This window comes from Protopterus annectens, chromosome 17.part0 (assembly GCF_019279795.1).
Source record: "Protopterus annectens isolate FY-2018-M chromosome 17.part0, PAN1.0, whole genome shotgun sequence".
Taxonomy (NCBI): Eukaryota; Metazoa; Chordata; order Ceratodontiformes; family Protopteridae; genus Protopterus; species Protopterus annectens.
The window spans coordinates 532,130,385-532,150,890 of NC_056751.1; the positions used below are offsets into that span (position 1 = coordinate 532,130,385).

The window sequence follows — 20,506 nt, forward strand, 5'->3', positions numbered from 1 at the left end:
TAACCAAGCTTTAACTTAGGACATTATTCCTTTAACTTTGATTTACGGTCAGATAGACATACATCCTTCAGCTAAAACAGGACCAAATCTTTTAAGTTAACAGCATTTTTCAGAATTAGTTGGGGCTCCAAATGAAAAAAAAGATCTTGCTTCTCAAGGGAGGCTAGCCTCACTAATTGAGAATGACTAATCAAGGCAAGTTACACACATAAAAATTCTTAGGGTCCAACTGTCCATCACCCTCACATATTTTTTGAGGTTGCTGCATGGTAGACCTAAGACCTTACTTGTCAACAGTGGTACCTGTATAAACAAATAAATTATACCAAGTTTGATAATGTGACCTAAGTAAGTGTTGTATTAGGTAAAGTTAATTTTGATTCAAATAAAAAAAAAAATACAAACAAGTCAACAGATACAGTCTTGAAAACTTCAAAGACATTTTTCAAAGCTTGTAGGAGACCAAATAAACTTGAACTTCTTTTCACCTGCAGTTACTTAGACAATGTGTATGAGTTGTATTAATAAAACCTAAAGAAACTGACTTGTGCCAGTCTCTGTGTCATAGAGGGATAAAACCCTCGAATAAGAAAATAATAAACCAAGCGTCCACCATGGCTGATAGCATAAACCACTTTAATACAGACAAAAAGGATAAGCGCTTTTACACTTTGTATTTATGGATATGATGCATAACTAATAAATGAAAACCACTTCTATAGTAAAAACAAAAGCAATTATCCAATTAAAATAATTCACTATTGATGCGATCTATGCTTCTTAAGTAATGGCTTTAAAGGAATAACAGCATTAAGCCCTGGGAGCTTATCTGCCTGTAACCTAGTAATCCATTTAGTCTCTGCCAACTTTAGCCTGTTATTAAAATCTCCCCTTTTCAAATCCACTGGTATTATCTGCAAAACCAAAAATTCAAATGTATGATCAGAGTGTAAAGAAATATGCTTTGCAAGTGCATTAAGCAAATTGTTATGTCTTATATCTCCTAGGTACTGCAAAATGCGTTCTTTAAGCATCCTTAGGGTCTTACCTACATAAAAGGAGGTGAAGTGTCTGCACCTAGCCATATAAACTAACCCTTTCAACCTACAATCAGCATACAAATTGGCCTTAAAGTCAAAACCCATACCATTCTGCTTAAAATTACCATCCTTACAAATGGACAAGCCTTGCAAGTCCTGCAAAGAAAGGTACCCAAATGACCAGACACTAAAGGTGAAATAGTAGTTGTTCTATAAGAAAGTTGTCTTTTTAAAGACAAGTTGTTCTTGAAGGTAAAGGAAGGCTTATTACCTACCAGTTCCCTAATTGTTTCATCTGACAATAAAATTGGCCAGTATTTATTATTAATAATATCACAAATATGATGAGCATTATTACCATAAGTTAAAGGCATCCTAATCAAATTGTTGGTGTGCCTTTATGAAGAACTGCAGTTGGCTTGAGGCTCACCAACCCTGTTAAAATACGGTTTACCCCTTGTAGCACGCATAGAGTTTACCTCTATTATGGTATTCTTTATCAGAGTTTTCTCATATCCCCTATTCAATAAATCTCCCTCCAAAACAGTTAATGCATTCTGATATTCAATGTCCTCAGTGTGTAAACAAATGTAAAATAAAATAAATACAAATAAAATAAATAATCATGACATTCTCAAAAACTGACACTTGGCGATGTTCCCAAAGACGTGCCTGGGATGCATACTTTTCTGATGGAGAAGAGCATTCATCCTACAAGATTTCCTAAAAAGGGAGCTATGAATGAGGCCACTAGCCATAGTAGTTTTAGTATCCAAAAATTCAATCGAGGTACTTGAATAATTCACCTCAAATCTAAAACATTCACTACTAGACTCAAGATATTTCACGAAGTCCAGCAGAGTATCAGCATCTCCCTGTCATAGAATAAAAACTTCATCTTCATATCATCTATAATGTACAAGGTACATCAAATAATCATTGTTGAGAGGCCCACCCTGCCTTCCCAGTCTGCAAACACCAGGTTGGCATAACTGTTAGCGCAGGTGGTCCCCATCGTTACACCCTTCTTCTGCCTGTAGATCGTATCTTTGTATATAAACACGTTGTTACACAAAACAATCTCCATCAGAGACCCCAGTAAATCAACATGCACCCTGGAATAATCTGTATAAGTTGATAAAATTATTTTCAAAGATGCTATCCCTAAATCATGAGGTATACTAGTAAATAAAGTCTTAATATCCATGGTGACTAGCAATACATCTTCAGAGAACACACCATGAGTTCTGCTGAAATCACCTAGATTACTTAAAAAATGAGCAGTGTCTTTCAGGACAGCCACAGATTTTTCTAAGGGTTTTTGAAGTTGATTCTCAAGATATATTGAAATAAATTCAGTAACCCATCCCCTCCCTGAAACAATGTGGTGGAAGCTGGGATTGGTTAAAGACTTATGCACTTTAGGTAGCCCATGTATAGTCGGCACCTTCGGCTCAGATACCACCATAAAGTCATACATTTCTTTAGACAATGATTCATACATTAATAATTCATACAATTCATCATGTACCCCCTTAATAATCATGGATAGCATAGATTGTTTTATATGCTCATAAGTAACAATAACATAAAGCATTTCCTTCATTGCATTATCGTAATAAACAGAATCCAAAATAACTGCCACCCCTCCCTTACCAACTGGGTGTATAAATTTACTATCATTATTATGGGTTAAAACGGGATAAAACCCTGACTATGATCCATATGATCAGAGTTCAGTTAGCTGCTTAGGTGCTGGAAGAGACCGGTAGGGAGATGGGTGTGAGAGGCTAACTCCAGCTCAGCCATCCTAGGTGGAGGAAGTTGGTGTGGTCCCTGTCAGCTGATTGCTGCCATAAGAATGGAGGCTCACACATAAAATATGGTCGGGGAGGTGTTAGTTGACCCCAGCTTATAAAAGGTAGCTCTCATTTGGCATGCATATATGAACACACACATGTTTGAAAGAGCATAGGCTATTCTGTTATGATGTGGGTGTACACATCATCCACCATAGGTGGGATTATGGCCATCCCAATAGGGTGCATCCTAAATGATAAATTTCCACTGGAGTGTGCACAGTACTTGTCTGGTCCAGTAGCAGACAAAACAGGTCAATTTAAGGTCCTAGTATGGGGAGGGTAAGCCAGACATACCTGGCTCAGAGGGACGAGTTGAGATGAGGATGGGAGCAGGGCCACAAAGCATCTTTATGTCTGCCTGGATGACAAACCTTTGGGATGACTCGCACCTCTGTGGTGGGGCTATCCATTATGGAGGAATGAATGGCCTTCAGTGTGGCCAATATGGCAGAATGGCTCAATATTCAGCAGAAACTGCATTCATGTAGTTATATGGTATTTTCTGAAATAGTGCATTGTTACTTTAAACGTTTTCCAGTATGTACATAAAATGCAGTATAGCATATGTTTCGTTGCTAGTTTATGGTGTTGCTGGAGAAGTGGAGAAGTTTTTGGAAATGTAAGTTAAAGTAAAACGTAGAAGTTAAAATATTTGTCAGGTAAGTTTTAGATAGATATCAACGTGTTAAAGTGAGTAAAATGTTACTTTAAGTAGGTACGTAGTGGTATATGAAAAGGTAGAGCTGTAAGTGTATGGTAGGTAGTTTAAGTAGTTAGAAAAGTTTATAGTTTAACCTTTCTTCAATGTAGTGCAACCTCAGAGTTGGTTTATTTAATGTTTGGGGGGTGTGGGGGTGCAGGGGGGCATAGCCCCCATGAAAAAGAATAGGTAATCCCAAACAGTTGACATTTTTTGTGGTTTTTGATATTTTGGATTTGATCATGTGTTGTTACTGGTTAATTCAGTGTTCTGAAAGTCTATCTGTTTTTCTGGTCTCGATGATTTTGTAGTTTAATTATCTGGTTATACAATGTTTTAAAGTACAGCTATGTGTGTGTGTGTATATGTGTATGTATGTATATATATATATATATATATATATATATGTGTGGATCTACTTTGATATCCCAAATTAACTTTACACTGAACCACACAATTTTGAGACTTTAATCCCGAAGGTTTAAATGCCTGAAACTTTAATAAAAACTCGACTACCACAATACCAAAACATTTAAAGCTCGACCATCAAAATATTGAAAAACCTATACTAAACGTTAACGTCCTGACGTACACCAAAACATATCTCACAAAACTGAAACAATTTAAAATCAAAATACCTTTACTTTCCCACCAAATAGCATATTTAAACAAATACATCAGCATTTTACAAGCATACCTGGCTTTAAAACAGTACACTACCCCCCAGGACATTCTACAAACCAGTGGGTATATCCTCATTGACATTCGACATTTGAGACAGACGTGACGTGAAATAAATAAAAATATAACATTTTATATAATGTAGTTTTCTTTAGTTTTTGCAGGGGGCAAGCCCCCCACACACACCCCCTTGTGAGGGACTACACCCCTCCTAAATTAAATATACCAACTCCGAGATCGCACTATATTGTAAAAACGGGCATATTTTCTTTTTGGTGTTACATACAACCCCTTAAAGTGGTAGCGCACTACTTAAACACACCATTTCAGCTTACGTTCCTTTTCGATGTTTTCACATTTGAGTATGTAAACTTTCAGGCATTTAAACTTTCAACATTATTGTCTCTGGTAATTTGGGATCTCATAGTAGTTCCATATAGATATATATATATATACACACACACACACACACACACACACACACACACACACACATAGATAGATAGCTCTAGATATACATATATACATTTAATGAACATTAGATCAACTTATCTTATTACAGAAGATCGACAAGCTGGTACTAATGCTCAGGGACATAACGTCAGAACATCAAATCTAAAATCATTTGTTTCTGTAGCTGCCCAGCAACCCCCACGTGGGAGCTATGTCCCCCCACACACCTGCTGACAATCATATACAACTCCAAGCTTGCACAATACTGGGTGATGGCATATTGTCCAACCTGGTGTTACGTCAGTATTGCACCATTCTGTCAATAATGTTTCTTGTCAGCAAAAAAAAAAAAAAAAAAAACTAGGAAAGGCATCCATGAACTTGGCTGAAGTTATTTGTTAAGCATAGGACCTTAGCATTTTAAAAAATTCAAGTTTAGAGTGAACTGGCATGTCTTTTGATTATGCATCAAGTATCTTTGTTGCAAACTGAGTGATTCTTGTTTGAACAACAGGTTATTCATATACATCTGTTTCTTTCTTTGCAGCTCTGTGATTCTATATATTGGCTAAAACACCAGAAGTTTTGTCAAGTATTGTGTTCTTCCTGATGGAGAAGGCAAAGGGGGTGATGGACGACAGTGGAACTGTGGAGTCCAGTGCAGGTTTGCTTCCAGAACAGTATTCCAAGCGCCCTGCCTGGGGGAACAAACTACAGTATATTCTTGCTCAGGTTGGCTTCTCGGTAGGACTAGGCAATGTCTGGAGGTTTCCTTATCTCTGCCATCAAAACGGAGGAGGTACAAACTTTGCTATGAAGTATTTGCTATTGTAAAAATGCAAACGGTAGTTGTCTATGTTAAACCATCTGATCGAACTGATGCACTGATAAAGAAGACTGTAGTACTGAATGGTTATCTGTCATTGCATTGGAGCCACAGATTATGGAGTAGACTATTTATTTATTTATTATTTATTTTACATTTGTTTACTGGGTTAGTCTGACTGAGCTTTTGGCTCATTTTCAGTAGAGATCCGGTGAGAAAAGCTCCTCAGAGAACAGAATTTAACAAAATTCACTCACAATCAGCAAAACATTCCTATCGGGTTACAATAGCAAATGAAATGATTAATAGCAACATGATTGATTTTTAGGTTTAGACATCATATATGCAAAAGTTGGATGGAGAGAGGCTCTGCAGTGCAGTAAAATTTAACAAAACTAGTGCAATTTAGGGGAGGAGAAACTAGTCAGCCAGTGATGTCTGTAATTTTTGACAGGAAGAACAATGCAAGTTGCAGTTAGTTGCCATCTAATGCTGGAAGACGTTATTATGGGAGACTTGCTGGCTATCTTAGGCACCAAGCATTCTGTTTCTAGTCTTGTTGGTAGTCTCTGTCTTCCTGCAGGGAATGACAACTCATGTTGGGAATGGGAGAAGTTATTGTACTTGGTTAGATGTTAAGTAAAAATTTTATTTTATTTCAACCCATTCCATTGATAACAGAAGAAGCAGTTATGGGATTTCAGAGAGTTCATGGTCCAAATAATGAGACTGAGTGAGTGGTAACTACTGTAACAAAGGAACAGGATATTTAATATGTTGATTAAGAAATGTTGCAGGTGTGTAAAAATTCACTTTTAAAACCATTATTAAAAATTGAAGAAATTTTGACAAATTGTGAATATCCTTTTAAAGAAGTCTGCTTTGCTTGTGTGTGTCTCCACACACACACACACACACACACACACACACACACACAAGCATGTGAGTGTCTGTGTGTTTAGACAGATAAATGTGTGTGACTTGTGGCATCACAGTATAAGTAAATATAAATTACAGGCTACAGAGTGCAAATTTTTGCAGGTGATGCTTTGGAATATAGTTTGCAAAAAAATTGTTTGAATGTACTTTTTTAATGATTGCAAAGCTTTTTAAAGTTCCTGCCCAACTATTCAGTACTAGAATGACATTCATTACATTTAATTTTCTTTGTGTATGCATGACGGAGGAGTACGTGCCAAGTGGCTACAGCACAGCCTGAGAACTAAAACATTTAACTTCATGGACTTTTCTTGGTGGTTACTATGGCTATGTTCATCCTTTCCACAAGCAGCATTCAGCATCTTCCAAGCATGCAGCCATGATGACGCCACCTGTGAGGTTATACATCAACTGCATAAGTACATTGGTTGTCTGTAGCCCATCTTTTTTCTTTTTCTTTTAATTTTGTCATGCAGATAAGATCTAGTCCCTTCTGTCACAGATAAAAAAATCCTTTGATTGCAGTCCCTTTGAATAGTCTGTTTTTGTTTCAAAATTTGATAAAAAGATGGTGAAATGAGTCTCCTTAAAAGACAAGTGAGAAGAGTCCTTGATACCCGGAGGTTGTACCAAACATTCAGGTGAGATTTTGCATGTAGAGTAAGCTGGGAACTACAGCACCTAGAGACAGAGCTTCTCTGAGGATAGGGTCACCCCCATTTAGCTTGGGGCTGAACCTGTTCTGGGCCTCTTGTTTTATAGGGGACCTAAGACCTGGTGAGGTGCAGCCTCTGCTCCCACCTTTAAAATTGTATCTCAGAGTATATCCATTGCCTGTCATTTGATCAACTTCATCCTGAGTCCATCTGTCCTGATCATGAGGAGTGGCCCCTTAAGTCATCAAGTTGCATATCACGTGTTGTTGTAGCTAGGGCTTTGCTCTTCGGATTTCTCCCACATCCCTGCTGGAGTCTTCATTCCTGGTAGAAGAGGAGCCACAGAGTGAGCTGTACATCAGTCAGCAGCCCAAGTACGAGATGTCATGCACTGGCTCAACTCTAGGTGGAAGCTAGAGTTGCAGGTTTTTACCCTTATGAGACCCAAGGTAGGCACTGATGCTAGGCCCTGCATAGTCCTCTTCTCTTTGTATAATATGACTTCCAGAGCCTGTAATGGGTTTGGGGTTTCTTCCCTGGTTGTATTCCCAGAAGGCTGTTGGGAAAACTCTCTTTTATGAGAAGGACAACATTTCAAAGGACAAGAGCTCCCCTTGCTGTTTTAGGGACAATATCTCTTTCATGGAAGCTCCTTGTCACTTGATGACTTGTTTGTACTTGGGCCTAAGCTGTAAATCCACAAAAAAGCTCACACCAGGTGTAGTGCAGCAAGCAAAATTGTAATCCAAATTCAAGCACAGTGCAGTAAGCAATAGTGATGCAGCAAGCAGAGATAAATCCAACTTTGAACTCCCAAGTTTAATCCAAATTCAAAACGTAAGCGCTTTCGTCCCTTAAAACATTAATACAGGAACTTCATCAGACAAAGTACTTTACATTCAGCTTCCTTTTAAAAGGTAAAACTTGTGACCTCACTTCCTCTCCTCCATCTATCTACAAAAACGTTTTTAAAGGACCACTGCTTTTTTTTTAAATGCAAGTACAACACAATAAAAAACTGCATGTATAAAACCACATAAATAATGCCATGCTATACAAATACAACACAATAAAAAGCTACATTTCTAAAATCACATAAATATTACTATAGTTTGCATGTAATCTAAACATAAAAACAGTTATTTTAAAATCCTAAAATGCAAAAAGAATATTTAAACCATCAAACTCTAGCCTACTGAATGTGTTGATAAGTAATTTAGGTATTAAATCCTGGACATTTAATATTTAGCAATATCAAATCTTATCTTTTCAAAGCTTTATACTGGAAATTGACCGGCTGTCATTCAAGCCTGGCCAATGAATACAGTCTAGTCAGATTTGTGTGTTTGAATTTGGACTACAATTTTGCTTGCTGCACTACACCTGGTGTGAGCTTTTTTGTAGATTTACTAGTTTGCTGTCTTTATCTTCTGTTCTTGGGCCTAAACTGTGCCTGAAGGATGTCATTGCCAGACTCCCTAATCATCCTTCTGTTATAGTCTGCCTTTGACAATGTAGTCATGGAAGCAAGAAGATACCCTTACTCTCCTGCTACATTCCCAAGGAGAACTTTTCAGCAGAGGATCGATGTAATATATTGCCTAAAGGACAAATTCTTTCCTGTCTCAGGGAACCTTCTGTGTTCCATGAGCATATGCCCTGTTCCATCTCAGTTGCTAGTCAGGATGTGCTGAGAGAGAGACAGGACAGGCAAGAAGGTAAATTATTCTGCCTCAGAAGGGTTTAAGCCCTCAACTATGCATCTCACATGTTCAGTTTCTAGGCCTCACTGGTTGTAATGTCTCTGTAGATTAACTGACGTCCCTTCCTGAGGATCTCACCTTCACAGTGGAGAGAACCATGTTGGTACAACTCCTCCTTGGTTATTGTTTGCTGTCTGTGGTTGATTTTTATAATCATGGCAGACAAGACTATATGCCTGTAGTGGATGGCATGAATGTGATTGCCCACTCAAGGTGAATGACTTCTGTTGCTTGATTATCCACTTGACTTAGGCAGGGTTTTTGGGCAGAGACTTCAGAGCTGCCAGGTGCTTTCCTTAATACTAGACAAGTCCTTCCCTTGTTCAGGGGAGGATCCACTTCCTTTTTGACTGAGTTGTTTCTTTTCCAGAAGAGGGAAGGAGCACCAAACCCTCCCCATGTTTAATGTCAACAGTTTTGTCCCTGTTGGTCTAAATAGGTAGAACAGATGCTCATAAAGGTCCCCAGACGATTCCCTATCTGTTTCAAGAATTATCTTCAAAACAAGTCAGAGCCAGCACAAAGTGTGGTTTAACAATATTTAATGCACAAAAACATATAGTAACATGGGTGAAGGGAAAAAACCTCCCAACAGGTTAAAACGCACTTTGTGCTGGCTCTGATTTGTTTTGAATTTGCTTGGAACTGTAGAGCCTTTGCACTTGCCATACGTGCGGGTTGGATTGACCTTAAGTTTTCAAGAATCATGCGAGGAATGTCCTCTGTCATGGGGTGAGGGTGGGGGATAACTGATCCCCAGGCTTTCTTGATGAAGTAGCTGCCTTTTTGGACAGTGAAAGCAGGGGATGACGCCTACTGCTGGTCACTCTGCTCTGTTGCCCCTTTTCTTCCTACTTGTAACTGTGCAGAGGCTCAGGAGCTGTGAAGCAGATCTAGACTCCAGTGCTAGCATGAGCTAGGTTAGGCTAGGTTGCTACTCTTCCTGGAAAAGAGAGGGCTGGGCCCTGTCCTTCCAGTCTACATGGAACTGCCATTTGCCTGGCCTTATGTGCCTTCATACCCCTGTTTCAATGAAGGAAGTCCCTATAGTGTCAGGCCATCATCTATCCAATTGGAATGGTGGGGATGGGCTGTCTCTTAGTTGTTGGGATTTTAACCCCCTCAGGTTTCTGGAGATAGCATCATAGTGTGAGGCCTCAAGACTGCTACTGGTGGTGGCCAGGTATCCAAGGGAGGGGAATCATTCTGTTACATTCTTCCCTGGGTTTTAGTTGCAAATTTCCCCACTTTGGATTCCTTTGGAGGAGGAAATGTCATGAGTGATTTTCTCCAAGTTCCGTGGTGGCATTGCTGTGGAGAATGATTCGACTAGCTGTGGAATCCCTTGTAGCCCACAGGACCATGTGCTCTAGGTTGGAATCCTTCACTCCCATGCCTTTTGCACCATCATAATGGAGGGCTAACCTTGCCAGGGCTTGTCTTCCTGTAAGTAGGGGGATGGTTCGAGCTGTACGAACCCAGTCTGCCTTTATTGCAGGAAGGTTTCCCTTCAGCTGAGGCTGTTGGGGATGGCCATGAGCTAGCGCTCATCATCGTTGAACCTCTCCATGCCGGTTATGAAGGTAAAGATGAACTTTGTCAGGGTGTCAGTGGAATGTGTGGCAGGCTTCCTCCTGCCATCCTCATGTCCCCTACAACACTGTTCTTGGTGGTAGATGACTCACTTGAGCTCTCACCTGGAACGTTTATGGTATGTTAGGACTCTGCCTTCAAAGTTTCTCTTCTTGGCACTTCCATATCTTTGATTAGACATTAGGGACATAATCTGTACCCCCTCTGTGGCATCACAAACTCCACCTCAGTATAAAGCTCAGTTTCTGTATTTAACACAGTTGGTTTGTGTACTTTCATTCCTTGGTGTGAGTAGGAACATGTCTGGAGTTGCTCATAAGTATTCCCATTCACTCATTCTGTCTGCTTCTGTGAGAAATCATTTTACATTCTCAACTTATCTCCCATTTTTAAAGGCACAATGTGGTCCTTGCCCTTTTCCGTGGTAGCAGATTTGTGCAGAGTGCTTTTGTTTTAGTCTCACTGTGGCTTTCAAACTGTAATAGGGAAGCAGAAGTAGAAATCCTACTCTTTATTGTCAGCTGATGAAACAGTGAAAGGGAGTATTCCTATATTTCACCAAAGCTACATACACATTGGAGTAATACATATACAGTGGATATAAAATGTTTACACACCCTGTTAAAATGCCAGGTTTTTGTGATATAAAAAGTGAGACCACAATAAATCATTTCAAAACCTTTCCCACTTTTAATGTGACCTATAACCTGTACAATTCAATTGAAAAACAAGCAAATCTGTTAGGGGAAAATATAAAAAATAAAAAACGTATAATACACTGGTTGCATAAGTGTACACGCCTTTAAACTAATACTTTGTGTGTGCACACCCTTAAACTAATACTTTGTTGAAGCACCTTTTGATTTAATTACAGCATTCAGTCTTCTTGGGTACACACCTGACATCAATTAAAGAGACTCTGATTAACCCCAAATAAAGTTCAGCTTTCCTAGTAGAATTTTCCTGAAATTTACTCAGTTGCCTGCTACATCAAAAGCCATGCTTCGTAGAGAGCTTACTAAGCATCAAAAGGATCTTATTGTTAAAAGGTATCAGTCAGGAGAAGGGTACAAAAACATTTCCACAGCATTAGATATACCATGGAACACAGTGAAGACAGTCATCAAAAAGTGGAGAAAAAATGGGACAACGGTGACGTTGCAAACAACTGGACGCCCCTCCAAAATTGATGAAAAGACAAGACAAAAACTGGTCATGGAGGCTGCCTAGAGACCTACAGCAACACTGAAGGAGCTGCAGGAATTTCTGGAAAGTACTGGTTGTGTACTACATGTGACAACAATCTCCTGTATTCTCCATATATCTGGACTATGGGGTAGGGTTGCAAGACGGAAGCCTTTTCTTACACAGAAAAACATCCAGGCCTGGCTAAAATTTGCAAAACAATACATCGTGTCTCAAAAGCATGTGGGAAAATGTGTTATGGTCTGAGACCAAGGTTGAACTTTTTGGTCACAATTCCAAAAGGTACATTTGGCGCAAAAACAGCACTTCACATCACCAGAAGAACACCATCCCCACGGTGAAGCATGGTGGTGACAGTATCATGCTTTGGGGTTACTTTTCTTCAGCTGAAACTGGGTCCTTAGTCAAGGTGGAGGGAATTATGAACAGTTCCAAATAACAGTCACTTTTGGCCCAAAACCCTTAGGCATCTAGAAAGCTGAAGATGAAGAGGAATTTTACATTTCAACACGACAATGACTCCAAGCATATATCCAAATCAACAAAAGAATAGCTTCACCAGAAGAAAATTAAAGTTTTGGAATGGCCCAGCCAGAGACCAGACCTAAATCCAATAGAAAATCTGTGGGGTGACCTGAAGAGAGCTGTACACAAGAGATGCCCTTGCAATCTGATAAATTTGGAGCGCTTTTGCAAGGAAGAGTGGGCAAATATTGCCAAGTCAAGATGTGCCATGCTAATAGACTCCTAACCAAGAAGACTGACTGCTGTAAATAAATCAAAAGGTGCTTCAACAAAGTATTAGTTTAAGGGTGTGCACACACAACAAAGTATTAGTTTAAGGGTGTGCATACTTATGCAACCAGCGTATTGTACTTTTTTTTATTTTTTATATTTTTTCTCCTAACAGATTTGTTTGTTTTTCAATTGAATTTTTTATATCACAAAAACCTGTCATTTTAACACGGTCGTGTAAACTTTTTATATCCACTGTATGCATACAAACAAATATTTCAAGCACAGGCATTAATGCCCTTCTAGCTTCCAATATACCAAAACACTTGTTCACATAATAAGTGTCTAGGCTGTTCTTAAAATATCTAAACTAGTATTTGCTTTAATGTAATTTGGTAGTCTGTTCCATGCATCAACTACTCTGTCAGAGAACCAATTAGTACACTTCTCATTCCTATTCAATCTTCTACATAGGTTTTCTGATGATTCTCGGGTACTTTTTGATAAGCCCAAACATTCCCCGACTTAATTGTCTCCAAATGCCCTATATACCTGAATAAGATATCCTCTTAGATATGTGTAAGAGACACTGTACAAGTTCAGATATTTTAGTCTTTCATAATAACTTAAATTTTCACATCCATGAATGCCCTTAGTATATTTTCGCTGTACTCTTTACAGTTTACTCACACTTGTTATTCCATACACAAGTTTGGGTCTAATGTAACTAATAAACAATGACTTCATTATTTTTGATTTCCTAGACTTTATAAATCTTTTTATACAACCTATAATTCTGCAACTATCATTAGCCAGTTGGTTGATATGATTAGAAAAAACTCATAGCTGAATCTACCCATATACCCAGATCCTTAAATGAGTGTTCAGTTTCAGTCACTGTGTGCTGTATTAAATAGTCACCTTTCAGTTTGTCTCCCAAATCCCATATGCTTCGTTTTTATGTATTTATCAGCATATTATTCTCCTGTGCCCAAATGGTCAATTTAGTCAAGTTATTTTGCTGACATGCCTTATCTGTAACACATGTAATCAGTTTACCTAATTTCAGGTCATCTGTATATAGACTGTAGAACACCTCAGACGAAAAAGTTAGGTCTGAAAGATACAATCTAAGCAAGTAAGGGCCAAGCTTGGACAGAGCCCTGTGGGACACCCTGACTGTAACCAAGGATTTCACCTGTTCAGTTGCTATATGATACTTGTCATGTCCTGTTTGTAAGCCATGCAGTTATCCATCTTATCAAGAGTACATTAACACCTAGTTGTTCTAATTTATTGATCACTGTTGTGTATGACCCTGTCAAATGCTGGTCAAATCTATGTAAATTACGTCACAACACAATTTTTCATTCATAGCTGTTATTATATTGTTATAGAACATCATGTTACAGGTGGTAATAGATCTGTTTTCAACATATGCATGCTGATATATGGTTTCAAGTCCCAACTTATCCAGTTCTGACAATAACTTATCCAATATTATCTTCTCCATTATTTTTCCCCAACATGACAGTAGATTTAAGGGTCTGTATGACTCTGGGTTACTCCTCCTCCCCCTTTTCCTTAAAGACAGTCTTAATAAGCACATGTCTCCAATCTTGAGGAATCCCCCCATATTTATATGACCTAGTGAGTAATAGATGTAATGGTACTGTAAGTTCTTGATGAAGTGTGCTCAGGTCATTGTTACTAATTCCATCTCCTCCCTGTGCTTTGTTTGGATCCAGTTTACACAATTCTTTTTCAATGTAATCTAATTTGATTCTAGCATCTGGAGTTACCTGGATGTCATTCAGACAATTTATCACCCCTTCTGTGGAGCCAAACTGTTTTGCATAATATTTTGTAGATATCTCTATTATATGTTGTGTCTAAGAATAAATTTTAGAAGCTGCACACAGTTTATCAATTGGTGTGTCTTTACTCCTTCCACATCTTGTGTATCTATAAAAAGGTTTCCTATTATGCTCAATATCTTTATATACATTTTCTTCAAATGTTTCTTGATCTTGTCTCACACTATGCTTAATCTGTTTGTCCAGCTTGTTTATTTCAGTTTTCAAAGTTATAGTTCAGCCTCTCTTCCGTTTTTTATAGTTTGTAACTCTCATCTTAATCAGATACCTTGTTCTTATGGAAATGTATCCCCTGATGTTGTATGCCTACATCCTAATGTTAAACATTTTTTTGTACTCAAGCAATTTCTCTTTCAAAACTTTCCGCATTCCATCTGCAGTTTTTCCACTGAACACCTCACTCCAGTTAGTTTTGCACAGTGACTGTTGTGCTTCCATATAATCTGTAATTAACCTTCTGTACATTGGCTTAGATTTCAGTTTGGCAGAATTATCTAGCAACAAATTAACCTTTATAACCCCATGATCACTGCACATCAATGGTGATAAAACTTGATTTGAAGTTACAGTCATTTCTTTGGGAACACAAACAATGTCTAGTATGTTCCGTCCCCTGGTAGTTTTTTTTTTTACAATCTGAAGCAATTGGTGCTCCTGAATATACGTTGTGAATAATTTCCTTACTAACATTGTTAAATCAATATTATTCCAGTCTTTCTAGTAAATTTAAGTCCCCAACTAGTATTATTTTTCCTCCTGAGTTTCATGCAAGAAATGTATGAATTCCACTAGGTCATCTGCAATTGGCTTTGGTGGTCAGTACACTCCAACAATTGTTACATGTTCCAGGTTTGTCTTTACTTTTACAATTACACAGTCTGTAGTATTGGTATTATCACTGAATATGTAATAATCACAGGTCTCATAGCTGTCGTTAATCCTTTTCATAACATCTCCATCTGTTTTTTTGTTAGAATGTCTGTTACAGTAAAAACATTTATACCCTGACAGAACCGATTTCCAGTCATTGTTCTTTAACAATGTTTCACAAACAATAACAACATCAATCTTGTGGGAACATAGCAAATTTTCCACTTAAGAAAACTATTATTAATGCTCTTAGCATTAACAACATCAGAGGGGTCTATATCATGTATTCAACATTCCAAAATATCAAACATCATAAGTTCGAACTTGGAATTTCAAATATTGATAACATCAAACGCTCAGAATAGCAAATTTTTTCCCAGGGAAAAAATTTGCTGTTCCGAGAAACATACACACAACACAAGCACACCAAAATAAATGAACCACACACAGTTGACAAAACCCAACCCCACACTAAACCATGCATACATTACTAACTATCCACTTACCTTAACCCGCACCCTAACCCTGAGGTCTGTAACTATCGCACACAAACCCTACGAATCTATACACAAACAAACTAATTAATACACACACACATACAGTTAACAAAACACAACCCTACACTACACCATACATACATTAGTAACTATCCACTTACCTTAACCCGCACCCTAACCCTAAGGTCCGTAACTGTCGCACCACAGTGGAGGAAATAGTGAAGCCACGGAACAGCCCACCAAAATCTTGCCCTAGGTAAGATTTCGATGTCCCGGGGCTTCGCTATTTTCACCATTCAATGTTTTGTGTTCAATATTTTAACTTTCGAAGTTTTCAATCTTCGAAGTTATGATACAGACCCCATCAGAGATGCATCAAATTTTGCTATCTGTGAATTGTTAAATTTTCTACCTGGCAAAAATCGTGCCTACTGTTTGTCAAATACTGCAAAATATCTGTTGCAGAAATTCTGTTCCCTGTTCTTGACAGATGCACACCATCCTGTCTGAACACATGTGCCTAAAACTAGGCTTGGATGCTCTACACATTTCCATTTTTTAAAACAGGATATTTTTTCCATGTAGGTATTTATCCAAAAAATTTTTTCATTCACAGTGACCTGACTATCCTTTCTATAGGTGATTTGTGAAAAATATGTCCTCACACCAGTACAAGCTATGAGGGCTGTCAGTTCCCTACTAATAGTCAGAGAAACCTTGCGGGTGACATTGTTTGTACCAAAAGGAATAAAAACAGATCCATACTTCCTTACATTAAGGCGTTCAGAGGCTTGTGTCACATCGTCTATGTTTGTTTCTGGCAAGCATAGCACTATTCGATGTTCATTGTCATCTCTGCAGATATAAGTATCAGTTCCTCTAATAATTGAATCTCCAATTACAAGAATATCTTTGGTGGCCGGCTCTGAAGAATCTTCAGCTTCTGATACAGTAATATCTACTCTGTCAATTGCTACGAAGGATAGATCTTCATCACTGTTAGTCTTATTAATCCCACTGTTTTCATTGTGTATTAAATTCTCATCCAGCTGGTATGGTAAATCCACAGCTTGAGCCATGTAGTCAACATCTGTCTTTCTCTTCTTTTTTCTTACAGTAATGTTCCTCAATCCTTCCACGCTCAGTTTTGATTTCTTCCTTTTCACTTGTCCCTTGACTCTTTTTTTCTACCCTCTCTGTTGGAAAAATGATACCTTTTTCTGCAGACTGAAGGTTTTCTGATATAAAAATATAATCATTCCCTGTAACGTGTGTTACATAAAGCAGTATCCTTTTTACTACATATTCTCTTTCCTTTAAAGTCATTAATCAGTTTCTTTTACTTAACTATTTCCTTTCTTTCTTTTTTTGTTTCCTTATAAACAGACTGGATCCTCAGATTGCTGATTACTTGCATCCAGGATTCCAAAGTTGTCTGGGGCATCATCTTGTTTCATAGGGGTTGAATGATCTTTGCAGACAATAGATGCATTATTTCCTAAACTATTTGTTCTATGCCTAAAATTATTTAGCTCATCAGTCCAGTCATTAATATATGAAACAACAGTTCTCCACGCCATGCCAGTTGCACAAGTGCAGTCATCATCATTAAGTCTAGATTTACTTCTAAAGACGGTAAGCAAATCATCCAACTCAACTTTTGACATGTGGAACACAGATCACCAGTGTTAGCAACTGTTACATTTAAATATGCATAGTAATAGTTACTGTTAGTGTTCTATACTTTCTTCGTGAGTTCTTTTGCAGTCTTCACTGAACTATAAATTTAACAAGCCGCAGTGGTGCAGCGGTAGCGTTGTTGCCTCACAGCAAGAGGTTCTCCCGTTTGATTCTCGGCTGGAGCTCATTCTGTGTGGAGTCTGCATGTCCTCCCCAGAGTTGAGTGGCGTTCAAAAGACATGCATAGAATGGGCGTGCCTTCATTGAAGGTTGGGCGCCGAGCTGGCACCTCGGCAGCCTTAAAAAAAATCTACTGCCAATCATTAGCGGACCGGAGTTCTGCTGTGACGACCCCTAACCGGGAAAAGCCGAAAGAAGAACAAGAACTGAGCTATAAATTTAACCATGCGAATGTGGGTAGTTTTGAGTAGCCATCATATTCTAAAATTCCTCAGTGCTGTGAAAATCTCTTCATTTCCATTCTTGCATATCGTGGACCTTTTTCAGATATTACCACGTAAGGAATTCTGTGTTTTGATACACTTGTGTTAGCCACACTGTTGTAGTGCTGCTAACTTCAGTATCTCAGGAAACTTTCAATACTAATTAAGTATTTCAAAAGTGACATGGTCTCATAATTCAGGTGGATAAGTCAGTACATTACCTCTTGCTTTCTTGGAACGTAATAATAAATTATCTCTTCTTCTAGATTATAAACATTACAAACTGCAGTTTTGAATGGCTTGTTTTGTTTGTACTAACATTTCTGTGTAGAATTAAACAATTCCCAAACAGCAAAGCTGTATGAACACAAAATGATGAATGAAAACAGCTCAAGAAAACTAAATGATGATTTCATTCCATAAATTACATTGAAACTCCATATTCAGTAAGCGCTTTCGTGTCCAGCATGAGACTTCTTTAGACTGAATAAGGTTTACACAAACCACATTCTAAATAGCATAAGATCACATGAGTTAACTGCCAAATTAATTCACTAATGTTTAACCCCTTGTTCTTTAGCTAGACTACAATGTCTTCTTTGTTATTTAAACCTGGTGAGTAACATGCATGCAACCTTACTTCCCACAAGTACTCACTCACCCTAATTCATCTTCACATACATTTGCTGTCATACTTTTCTATTTGGTCTAAAACAATAAACTTAAAATCCACCTTACATTTACCTAACTTATAATGTTTACTAAGGGCATTCTTGTCATTCTCTGTTTGAATTGCATACTTATGCTCATAGATTCCCCTGTATAGTGCCCTTGTAGTATGTCCTACATAAAATGATGTGCAAGAGCTGCATGTAGCCAAATAAACAACAAACCTAGATTTGCAAGTGAATCTCTGCTTTGTTTTAACTTTCATATCATTGACTAAAACCTCTTCTATATCTGTGTATAAGTGTGTGTGTGTGTGTGTGTGTGTGTGTCTTTCGGCTTTTCCTGGTTAGGGGTCGCCACAGCGGAACTCCAGTCCGCTAATGATTGGCAGTTGATTTTTTTTTTACGTACCGGCTTGCCAGGCCTGACGCACAACCTTCAACGAAGGTACGCCCATTCACTCATGTCTCCACGCAGAAGACGCTCTAGCTGAGAATCGAACCGGACAGCATCTTACTGTGAGGTGACAACGCTACCGCAGCACTACCACCGCCACAACTATGACATTTAAATATCTAGGTTTGTTACTCCTTCTTTTGGACATACGTTTGACTGAAAATAAATTTTGAAATTGTTCCACTTTTTTGCACAAATACTAGAGTCACCTACTGCTTTGGCTAATTCTTGGTTACTTTTTAATATCTACCAGTTGTTGGTTACTATATTTTTGATAGCCTTAGCATCCACATTATTTGTTATTTGCATTGATAAACTATAAGTTGAATCTTTTTGGCTTTTTTATATATTTGTTCCCCTGCTTTCTAAACTTACAAACCACCTGAAGGAGTCAGTTTGTGCAATAAGTTTATCAGTAGAGGGTATCCTGTAGGATTAATTCAGGCTAATTTTTTTTCACACTTGTAATTTTTGAATTTGAACAGCTTTACCTAATAACCATAAATATTCTGCACTTTATACACTGGTGGCATCACTTTACTCCCTTTCAAACTCGGTGATATTAATGTTTAAGCAGACATTATGTTGCACTATGTACCAGTATCTAGTGTAAGTTCCATACTTTTATTGCTAATGGTAAGCATTTAATCCCAGATTTCCAGCTCCTTCTCTTTCAGTGCATTCATCTTGCAACACCGTTCACTCTGTGTACATTCTCAGCACAAATGTTACCAACAAATAACAGTTTTCTTTATTTTGTTTTATTATATGCAGTCTCTTTGACACAACATTTGTTTCACTTTACACAGTTTAATAAAGTGACATTGATAAGGGCTTTATCTTTATGTATATCACCAGTGAGGCTCACAGTAACCATCATTAGGGGGTTGTCTGCACCTTCTCAGCAGCATGCAAGGATATGGAAAATGGGGATTGATATAATGGTTAAGGTGTTTAGCTCACAGATACAAGATATGGGGTTTGATTCTCACCTTTAGGGAAATTGGCTAGGCTTAAAATGGCCATCAAGGGCAGCTAGCGTAGTACCTACCTATGAACCTATATTTCTTGCTAGCTCATGTGAAGTAGTCCTTGTGCTGGATTGGTAGTTCCACTTGGGACCATGAGTTCTCTTCCAAGGTGTCCTACAGGGTTGTGTGTGACTCACAAGAATAGGTTGCAGATGCTCCAGTGAACCTTCCTTCATCATTTGGGCCCATAGGTTCAGCTCAGGTGTTAAACATAAATCAGCTGTTTGCCATTTGTTGAGAACTGCCATCTTAGATGTGAGAGTATACCCAATGAGAACATAGGCTGTACCAGCGGTAGGCCCTGTGCAGGTTTCTTATGACAATGTGCTGCCTCCTGCATGAGCCCTTTCTCTTGTCTGTTATGTAATCACTGCATCTTGCACCAGCTAAACTCCAAACCCTTCCCACAAAGTTTTGGTTAGGAGAGGAACTTTTTCTCTCCCCATGTCATGTCTGAAGTTTCCATCTTTTACAGGGACTAAAATAATGAAACATTCTGGCCTGACTGCTCTCCCCAGATGAGCTAATT

The 20,506-nt window shown here is 38.3% G+C and overlaps 1 protein-coding gene across 3 annotated transcripts in view; it reads left to right on the top strand.

Annotated features, from left to right (window-relative positions):
- The window catches only part of LOC122791582 (sodium-dependent neutral amino acid transporter B(0)AT2-like), a 734,235-nt gene that overhangs the window by 432,582 nt on the left and 281,147 nt on the right, over positions 1-20,506 (top strand). For all 3 annotated transcript variants that reach the window (XM_044059347.1, XM_044059350.1, XM_044059349.1), the window contains exon 4: positions 5,284-5,535. In XM_044059347.1, the coding sequence (XP_043915282.1) occupies positions 5,346-5,535 (190 nt within the window). In that variant the 5' untranslated portion in view covers positions 5,284-5,345. The remainder of the gene's footprint in view (positions 1-5,283; positions 5,536-20,506) is intronic.